This window comes from Merops nubicus, unplaced genomic scaffold (assembly GCF_000691845.1).
Source record: "Merops nubicus isolate BGI_N331 unplaced genomic scaffold, ASM69184v1 Scaffold34671, whole genome shotgun sequence".
NCBI lineage: Eukaryota > Metazoa > Chordata > Aves > Coraciiformes > Meropidae > Merops > Merops nubicus.
Window position 1 is genome coordinate 1 of NW_008590852.1, and position 10,930 is coordinate 10,930.

General features: G+C 42.0%; 1 protein-coding gene across 1 annotated transcript; it reads right to left on the minus strand.

The window, feature by feature from the left end:
• Nucleotides 1-1,323: 1,323 nt before the first annotated feature.
• On the minus strand, nt 1,324-9,996 carry RNF8 (ring finger protein 8, E3 ubiquitin protein ligase). The gene is made up of 7 exons (XM_008950085.1): nt 9,874-9,996; nt 7,631-8,371; nt 6,447-6,509; nt 5,559-5,648; nt 4,416-4,523; nt 3,194-3,426; nt 1,324-1,417 (listed from the first exon to the last, which is right to left on the minus strand). Exons 1-7 carry the CDS (start codon nt 9,940-9,942, stop codon nt 1,324-1,326), a joined length of 1,398 nt encoding a protein of 465 aa, XP_008948333.1. The 5' UTR covers nt 9,943-9,996.
• Nucleotides 9,997-10,930: the final 934 nt, after the last annotated feature.

Here is a 10,930-nt window from a genome sequence, read left to right on the forward strand (position 1 = left end):
TGCACGCCACGGCTCTCGGTGCGGAACCGCCCGCCGCAGCACGGACTGCAGCCACTGCTGGGACTGCCACCGACCGCATCATTGCTGTGCTGCCGGGGACCGCACATCCCGGAGGAGCTCGGGACTCCCGGCTGCCGTCAAGGACTACGAGTCCCACCGACCCCTGCGACTTCCTCCCCTCGCTGATTGGACACCGAGCTGGTAACCCGATGTGTGTAAATACACACACTCCCTCCCCCGAGACAGCAGCCCCTTTCCTCCCTGGACCTTTAGTCTTTTGGGGCTGAGTCCCCTCCTTTCCTCTCACTAATCCTCCCCCCTCTCAGGTTCTCCTTTTGTAATATATGTGTATATATTTCCTTTCTTGAACCTTAGGTTGTGATAGGTGTTGTTTCTTAATAAATTAAGCAATTTGTTCAGTGATTTTTGATCTCGGTGGTACTTTGGGAGCATGGGGAAAGGGTGTTTTCAACCTACCCTTGGGAGACGGACACTACGTCTCGTCTGCAGCCCCCCCTACTGGAGGGGCAGATTATTGCAACGTCACAAATTGGGGATTTCCCGTCTTTGGTTCACGACAAGAGGGAACAAACCAAAGATACTGTATGAAGGAGGGTTACCTAAGGAACTCTGGAATATTTAATCTTCTCCATCCCCATCTAACACAAAAATAAGTAACAACAACAGAGCAAACGGGTGCCCAGCAGCTCAGCTAACGATGCATTTAACAATGCATTTAAGCACTGGCAGGGTCCATAATCCGCCCTTTGTAGCCTTCACTGCCAGAGCCCCGGGGTCACTCTAGCTGCCATGTGTCATTCAAGAGGAAAACCTACACTGGCACTTTTTCCTGATATACCTCTCCTGCCTGCTGGTGGGCATGGCCAATTTTTCAAATAGGCTGGGCTATTGCCTCTGCTCCCTGAAATAAGGGGAGCTGATGTACACACTTCAGCATTCATTAAGGAAAGGGCAGTAATGCACAAACTACCACATCACACGAAGCAGGTTACAAGCTATCACAGAAGCCTAGGTTTTGCTTGTCAGTCATCTAGCATAAAGGCAGTTTGTCCCCTCACAGTCTCAATTTTGTTTCAAAGATCAAGCTTCTGTACATTCATTAAAAAAGGTCCTTCTTCCAGCTGCTGCTAGTTGTCAACTTCAAGCTCTTCATAGTCTCTCTGTCCAGATGTCCAGTCCACACATCCAGCGGTAATCAATCATTAGGCTGGTTCTGTGCAGCACACAGGCAAATGAGTCTGCAGTAACACTGTTTAGATAATGTAGTAGCTTTCAAGATAGTAAGAATCCTCTTCAGAGTCCTCAACTGTTGTTACCAGTCATCTCGAAGATGGAGTAGATGAAAGAAATGGCACAGCTGTCATTGTGGCTGGTTTCACCAACACATTCTGTTTCTCTGCATTCAAAAGAGAGATGCAAAAGTCAGCAGTGACCACTGTACCCACTACTAGTTCTCCTTGAAGCTTACAGCCTCTTACTGTCAGTTTGCAATACGTCCCTCAAGCTGCAGAGCATAGGCCTTTCTTTTCAATTTTCAGTATTAAAAGAACAAAGGGTTGGTGATTTTGTTTGCTTGTTTTCTTTAAGTTTACTGCATGCCTTTTCCTGCTAAGGTAGCACAAACAGGAAGCAGATATTTTGCATCCCTTCAGTGGAAGCAGCCAACTGCTACAGCAACTTGCCAGGTAAGGAGGAGGGAAAGGACAAAAACGTGGTAAGGAGCTCTCAAACTAGTAGTGGTCCAGGACACTTACACCCCTATCAAAATCTCCACACATGTAAAAGTGAAAGAGTATTGGTGCCCTTTGTACTACAGCTCTTGGCAAGGCTTCTTGGGAAGCTCTAACTGAGCTTCTCAAGTACCACTTGCATCATTATTTCTCTTTCAGCTGGCTTCTTCTTAGGAATTCATGTTTAAATAGACACATGGTTATCTTCATCTTGATCAAAACGTTTGCACCATTGAATAAAAAGACTGCACAGAAACACTTCATCCTTCCTCCTGAAGTGTGTCTCATGGTGAAATAAATTATTTCCTCCTAATAGCCATTTATATAATTAGAGCCTCTACAGCACATGAAGGCAGGCTATGAGATGATTTCCTTGTTGCCCAAACAAGCATGAAAACTGCTGGGAAGTGGGCTCCAATGAAGACACCACTTCACCTCACCACCATTAGCCACCTGAGGAGAGACTGCAGTAGCTACGGCATGCTCTGCAGATGTGTGTGTTGCACAAGAGGGGTGTCAGTTCTGCAGAGGTGGAAGCCCAGCTGGGCAGCCTCTCAGCAGTGCAGCATTTCCTGATGGAATTGGACTGAGGTGGTTCAGTAAGTTGTAATTTCAGGTTTAAACTAACACTGCTTAGTGGCATCATTCTGTGTCACCGTGGAGAATCTGTAACATTTCAAAAGCACCTTTCACTAGGTAAAAGGCTTGATGTATTGCAAAATGAAGGATCATGCACTCAACTCTGTGAGAGGAAAACAAGACTCAAGGGAACACAGCAACAGAAATTTGTTAAGGGATAGCAGGAAAAGACTTCTGCATTTCAGCACCTAGATACCAGTGTCAAGTGCTCCAGAAACAAATTTGGAAGAAGAAAGCAGAACAGAAATACTCCATGCTGCAGTTTTACTTAAGCCATTGTTGCCATGCACAACTAGGCAAGAGGTTATGCGTTTAAGCCACAGTGTTTTTCATTCCACAAAAATTAATGTGGTGCAGCAACTGCTAGTTCAGCCATACACTTACTTGACACACCATCGTTCCCTTCAGAGACTTCCTGCACAAACTTAGCACACAGAATGCAGAGTTTCTCATCAGGCATTACTGCTCTGCTGACTTTTTGCAATGATGTAGTCAATCATTTAATCAAAAAAGAGCCTGCTAATCTTTCGAGGCTCATTCTCTATAGTTCTGTGTTTATTCAGTGATCACTTTGGAACACCTTAACTTTCAGCCTGGTTAAGTTGCCCCAGTGCATTGTGGGATTCATACCAAAGTCTTTTTCCAAACTTTTTATGAACCTCGTTTTCCTGTGTGGTAAAGCTAGTCACACTACCTGTCTTAGAATTAACTTCCTAGGGTTTCTGCTGCATTCCCTGAGCATCCCCTTGGTACACAGGTGCCGAAGAAAAGCTGCACAAAACAGATGGAAAGAGAGATTGTACTTATCCTGCCACATCCACCCACCTCTGACCTTCCGCTCCCTGATAAGGGTCAGGCGATGCTCTTTCATTTTCACGTCCAGTTTTTCTACCATCCTGTCAATGCAGTTATCCAGCACCAGAGAGCGTGTCTGCGATTTGATCTCCTGCCTGCAGATGGGACACTCCACTTTATGCTTTGTCCACTCGTTGATGCAGTAGGAGCAGAAGCTGTGTGCACAGTTCAGAGTGACCGCCTGCGGAATGGGATGGGAGGGTATCAGAGCGTGCTCACACAAGCATTGCCAAGGAAAAAAACACTGAAGTCAGAAAAACATTAGATGAACACTTCCTATAAGGGAAGGAGGGGAGAAGCCCAAAGATTTTCTTTAGCCTTTGTAGGGGTTACACTCAAAAACTCTCCTGTGTCAGAGTACAGACAAGTTTTGCTAGTTGGTTAATGGGTCCACCAGAGATCACAGCAAGTCAGAAATGCATTCTTTTTGTCTGCATTCTATTATGTTTTCCCAATTGGAGAAGGATAAACTATGCAAAAACTCAGATACTACAGAACAGCATCTTAAATTACTGAAAAACCAGAAATTAAAATTTCAGGTAGCTCTTAGGTCATGGTAACAAGGCTAACACACCAGGTTTACTGTAGCAGAAATGCATGCAGTGAAAATGAAGGCCTAAAGAAACACAAGCAGAAATAAAAGTCTTCTTTTCAGGCATAGGCTATCACTTCTAGAATCAAATGAGAGCAGGCCAACTCCTCAAAGAGTTAGTGTGAACAAAATAAACAGTTCAGGACTTGACTGAACCTTGCACCTCCTTTCCTCTACTAACCTCTTCCTATATCTAAACCTGAAGCAGTCCAACCCCAGCCAACTTAACACAAGGCCCACAACAAAAATGATTCTCCTTCAAGCAGGCTGTCCACAGCAGCTCAGAACACCAGTTCAAAACCACCCAAAACTGCTGCAAGCCTCTATGCATTTTAGGATTAACCATTCATCTCTACGCAGGGAGAGACATTAATGCTGAACTTGCTGCCCAGAAGAGTTAGGCCAGACAATTTCTGGATTTCTGGACCAACCCTTGCCCGTAACTCACTGTGGGGTCTCTTGGAACCATTAAACCAGCAAAGTGAAGAAATAAGCTTGACTATTGCTTTAGAAGAACTAGGGAAAGCCTCTGAAGTCTCTTCTTTATGAGCAAACCCACACCAGTGTTTTAAACATACCTCAATAAAGTGCTCAGAACAGATGGCACACTGCAACTCATTCTCCAACACGTCGTTCATCTGATTCAGCACCTCTTCCTTCTGGGCTCTCACCTTTTCCTTCTCCTCCTGGTGGAGAAGTACACACAGTCAAGTATCAAAGAACAAGGCTTTACTCAATATGCAGGAAGTATGGGTGCAGGGGAAGGTAGCACAAGTAGAAAATCATACAACTGCAAGTCTCTACTTGACAAGTCTGTATCTGTTATACACCCAGACCTCTAACCTCTCTCTTCTTTGTACTCGTGGCAGTTTGAAAACATTCTCACACACTGCAGAGAACTCAGAAGCTAGAACAACAGCTGTTACCAAAATTCCCTCCAGCCTGAAGAAACTACCAGCTGGCTCAATCACATCAGAATCTTTCACCCTCTTCCTGGCATCTGTTTGGCTTAAGTCAACAGAGCAGTTCTTTTTGTCTGATGTAAAAATTAAGACATCCAAGAGACAAAATACCTCAAATATTAAAAAAAGGAAGCATAAGAATTAAAATGTTGACTTGTATTTAACTGCCAAATTTTTTTTTTTTGTTTGGAGTTAAATTAGGCTCCTAGGTACCTGCTCTATCTTCTAAAAATAACAGAGAAGCTATACTGGAAACAGCAACAGCTGCAAAGATGACATAAAAAATAGATAAAGCAAACAGCCAGAGGTAGATAATGTGCTAGTTTCCAACAGAAGAACACAGGAAAGATCTCTTTAATTATTTTCCACTCGTGGCCTTGCATCAAGGGCAGGAAGAAAGAGCTTATCTCTCATTACTCAAATTCCATTTTGTTTGAGGCCTACACTCCTTCATAGGACTGCTGGAACACTGCAGTTTTACTTGCGGGCACTCCAACTGAGAATGAAGCACCTCACCACAGTTCTGGGCTTTCTTTATAATTGAGAAACATCTAGTAATGACTGTTCAACAATAATTTATGAACAGAGCAATGCATATTCCCCCTCAATGCTGGAAGCTAGTCAGCTGCCACCTCAAAATACAGGAGTTTTTTTGTGATGGGAGGCAAAATACATCAAAGGCACACGTTAAACCATTTCCTCTGTTGTAGCATATTATGTTTCACTTATGAATAAAGTGAGAATTCAGTTATTCCTCACCTTGGTTTCTTCCAGTTCTCTATTCTTGGCTTGAATTATCTCCTCAAAATCTTTTTTACTACGGCTCAATTCTTCCATTAAAGCACGATGCTGTAACAACACCACCCCAAAAATTGTAAAAGTGTCACCATAAGATATCCTATTAAATACACATGGCCATAATCAGGAGGTTCAGCATACCAACCTCTCCTAACCCCCTCCTAGAAGAGCAACACATGTCTGTCTGGGGTGTTATGGCAGTTTTGTCTTAACTCACACCAGGGACGTAGTCTCAGTGTTACTGCACTTCTCATCCCCTCTCCCAGGTTACTCTTTCACTTCAGTTAGGTTTACAGTCACCACTTTGAGTTTCTGAGACATTTGAGTATCAAGGGATATTTGCCACGTAAGGATCACAAAAATCTGTCATTATATGCAGGGTTACCTGAAGCTGTTTTCAGATGAGCTTTCCAAAAGGAAAGGCCTTCTGGAAAAAGCCTAGGAAACCAAAGTGTGTGGCAGTCTTTCAAAAACATTCCTAGCCAAGAGTGAAATTTTTTTTCATCTGGTTAAAACTGCCAAAACAACTTCCCCAAAACAGATACCCAGCAGACAGACCTCACAAAAAAAGCCCACCATCCCAAGGACCAAATTCAAGTAAAAAAAACCCAAACAATGCAGCTAATTAATGCTTTCAATTTGAGTGCAGATTCTCACAATATTTGCTGGCCAACAGCAACTCCCATAAAGTGAGGTCTGCCACTTTCTGACAGAAATTTGATCTGTAGATGAAGATCGTCCAATCGGCACCTAAGGCAAAGTCTTCATCTCCTACCAAGACACCACAGCAGTAAGAAAGTTTTAAATATCCAAGTTACACAGACCAAACCCAGCTTTGTAACTACTTGCCTCTTGCAGGACTTGGGCCAGTTGCTCCTTCAGATTCTCTTCCCCATGTTGGCACTTTACTCCCTGGGCAGGGAAAAACAAGAGGAAAAAAAAATAATCAAACCAAACAATCAAACAAAAAAAATACATAAAGAAAGCAAGGGACTTTGCTACTAAATGACTACTTTGCACACTCTCTTTAGAGGATATGGTTAAAGAAACAGTGCTGGTTTCAAGCAAACCCTGAGATGTCCCACTCGAGTGTATGTATGACAAATTAGAGTTATTGTGTACTATGAAGAGTTAAAATGGAAATACCAGTTAGTTACATACTTGGAACACCTCCACATAATTCTAGCTCTAAATGCACCTGCACGCTCACAGAGGTAAAAGGCTGAGCAACAGCATAAACATGAGAAAAATCTGCAACTCTATCTTCAAGCATTTCCAAAGAGGTCAAATGTACCTACAGCTCCAGCCAGACCTCCCACTGTGCCTCAACACACACCTCCAGACCTCCTGTACTTCTGATACAGATATCTTTCTTTACCAGCAGACTTTAAAGTATGTAATTGATAAATTATGAAACTCACTCCAAGATGAAGTCTTACTTCATTTAAACCAGGGAACTCAATTAGGAAGGCTTCAATTTGTTATCTAAAAAAGCTACTTATCAACATAGGCATACTGCTTGGAGACAGAGATTGCAAGCAAAGTTTTTTGAAAGTACAGGGAAAAAAATAATTCCACTGCTTGGAAAAGGAGTGGATTTGCCATGCAAACTTAACATTAATTCAGTCATATACCAAGAGAAATGCACACTTAAGGTGAATACTTTTCAACTTGTCCTCCCTGTAACCAGAGGAGATAAGGCAGAGACTTGATTTTGTTATTTAAAAACATGTGCTTTTACTAACTGAAAGGCTTTACCATGTTGCTGTTTGCAAAAATGTTTTTAAAAGTAATTACTTTGTGCCTTTTTCCTAACTCTTCATGCAGCCCAGTCTCTTCTGTCTCTTCACTTTCTTTTGGTAAAGAAATATGCCTGCAAGCCAAACACTTCCAGGAGAATTTTAACAGGCGTAATTCACACAAGCATTATTTTTGTTTGGTTCAAGATCTGTATGGTTCTTGACCTTATTTTGTCTTACATGAAGCATTCCAAAGAAACAAGACACAGGCCAAAAAGATGACCACCATTATACCTCTAGCTCCTGCTGCTCTTGAAAGAATGTCCTCTCCAGCTCTTCCACCTGCTGCTGCTGATGCTCTTGTTCCATGCACAGCTGGTCCTGCAACTCCTGCAGCTCCTGCTCCATTGCCAGGATGTCCTTCTGAGCATAATTCCTGGGCTTCTGCTTCACATTCAGAACTGCTGTCTGCTTCTCCTGCACTTTGACCTTTAACTTCAATACATCTACTAGAGTTCTCTTCAGCATTTCCAAGACAGTCCATGACTGTGAAAGACCAGACCCTTTCTGGTCCTCCCAGGGGACAGACACGGCTTTCTCAGAGCACACGGGACGACTGCACACTGGATCACTATCCTGCTCACTTGGCCCAGGAGGAAGCAGCTCAACACCCATCTTCTTTGTTAATGGTTTGGCCTCTTCTACCCTTCCCCACGGTTTACCCAAAGGTTCACTGTCACAGGACACTCTGTCTTTTTTGGGTCTGGGGTTTGAAGGACCTTCTGATCCAGACATCTCCAACTCCTCCAAACTAAATTTACGCTTAGTTCTTGAGGTCTTAGCCTTCCCCAGGTCACTCCTTTGAGCTAAAAAGGGTTTGATTTTCTCCAGTTCCTCTTTAATTACTTCATACTCGTATTCAGCAGTCTCTTTGTTTTCCAAAGGCACTCCCAACATGATATGGTCTCCTTCAGCAATAGGATAGGCTTTTGAGGGATCCAGGCGCCGCTTGTTAAGCCAGACTCCATTTAGACTCTGCAAATGAGGAGAGAATGGCCAAAATTTAACATGAAGTTACAGAGTCCTCTGTAAGTTATTTCTGGCAACTGTAAACACATCCAACCTCTTCAGTGCTGCAATCAGAACAGGCCACCGCTTTAAATAAACCTTGCCATATCAAATTTATTGGCTTAGTGTCCCATTTACTACAGTTATTGAATTATATTATTTACCACGCGTTATTCCTGTATCACCAATTTTGTGTACGAGGGCTAAGAACAACATTAATATATTTGTGCTTGTGTACAATGAAAAGAATGAACTCTAAGGGGGGAAAAAGCTGCCCAAAAGCTTCAGAAATAAGAACTAAGCAACAAAAAGAAAAGACTCTGCACAGATCGTTGTCAAGAACATAGAATATTGCCCTAATTATTCTCGACAACTAATGTTGCCCAAAATTCAAAAAGAAACTAGAAAATAAAAAGCAGCATAGCTTATACTGCTTGAAAGACAGTTCCCCATATATACAGGGAGAAAATAAACAAGACAGGAAATAATGTTCTAGAGATAACGTTCAAAGAAAAGGTGGTTTTAAATTGGACACTAGCTCAAGAAATAGTTGTGAAAAACAGCAAAACTGATCTGTGCTCAGGATGAAGTGCAGAATCGTTAGTGACTGACATATCTCAGAGAGATTCAAAAAAACAGCTTGACAAACTGGTAGCAGAGTAAATATTAATAGTTAAATCTACCACAGATGTTAATCTTCCAGTCATGCAAGAACTGTAAGTTTTCAAGTTTATTCAAGGGCTGCAATGCAGTTTTGTTTAAGAGCAGTGTCATTTTAACACTAGCTACTCCATTCCTTCCTGACATATCTGCCCAAACATCCTTCAAATCTGCATGACATCCTGAACGTTCTTGTTCTACCAGTGCTGTTTTAAAGCAAGTTACTGATTTTACAGTTTTCAGCCTGAATGAGAAAGTGGAGAGATTATGATAGAAAAAACAGATTACTGAAGTAAAAGTGAGACCTAGCTTGGACTCTGATGCCAACAACTTCATTCTAATCAGCTGAGTACTTTCAGAAGACGCTCATCTGAACATAACACAAAGCATCATTTTTCTAGCAACAGATTCTTGTTGTAGTTCATTACAATTAAAGCAATTGTGACACTACAGTAAGGAGCATCAGTTTATCCTTTCATTAGCAGTTCACAAGAACTTTATCCTTTTGAATACTGCCAAAATTCATGGGGTTGTTTTGTCTGTTTTTTTTTCTAAGCGTAACACAGATTCACAGACTACAAAGTGACCTTGGCAAGACAACAACTGTCTGAAAAACACTAAACCAAGAGATAAAGCAGTATGGTTTGCAACCCAATTGCAGCAGAATGAAGTACTACAGGCAAGACATGTTCCCTGTGGACCCTGTACCACACTTATACCACGTCATACATAGCCCATACATTGTTTGAGCCCAAACAGGGCATTCTCTTCAGGGGATCTGAGTACAAGGTCTTCATCAGTCTCTGTACCTTGTTATCCTTGATAGTCCACTGCCCTTCTGCATTTTGCTGGAAGACACAGTGCTTACGAGAGATCATCAAAGGACAGGTTTTGGAAACCAGCTGGTATGTGAGACCTAATCCTCGGCCTATAGTTACCTAAAAAATAAAGTAGTTTAGTAACTGCAATCAGTAACAACATGGTAAATTCAGTTTATGCCATTTTGGTTTAAGTACAGCAGAAATCTAGATTAGCATCTTATAGCTATTCCCAAAGAGTTTTGGCTAATAGTTGAGGATTTTTTTTGGCATTTAAATTCAGGAGTAGGTAGAAAATGGAAACCTACAAAGTCTGATGTATTCTCTTTCTCTCCCATTGAGGAAAATGTGATTGCTCTAAGGCAGGCTACAGCCTTGGTTTCATGGAATTCTTCCTCAACAGCAAAGCTGCTCAAAGCCATTCTCAATCCATCCATGTCCCACCCTAGTCATTACCTAACTAAACACCATTTCTCCAAACCAGTACAATTGTTTGTGGGTCTCAATATTACTTCTTACCCTCTTCTTTCAGTAGCTGTACCTGTTCAACTGTCTGTGAACAGGAAAGACACAGGGGAAAAATAGCCTAGAAAACTGCCACCAGAAAAATGCATATATAACTCTTCCCTAAATACACAATTCTTTTGTAAACCACACCATCAGTCTTATGGCTCAGAAACTAAGCTACATGCAGTTTATAGCCAAGAGTGAAAGTGATCAAAATAACCTGATTAGACACTAACAGCATCTTCTGGAAGAAAGGGTATGATTTAATTGCACCATTTCACAGTATCTTATTAAATCTGATCTAATTGCAGGCTACTGTTTAAAGCATAGCTCTGCTCTCCCTCCCTCTGCTGCCTCCTTTGCAAGATCTGACCATCATATGCATTCTTCTCATTCATCTGAGCATTGCACATGTTTTCAGTCAAGCAATCACGTAATAGGACAACTGCATGGATCCAGCATAACACAGCAGAAAAAGCAGGACAAACACCTTCGAGCAGAAGCCCACAGTTAAATCTGGTGAAAAATATTGTAAAAGCAT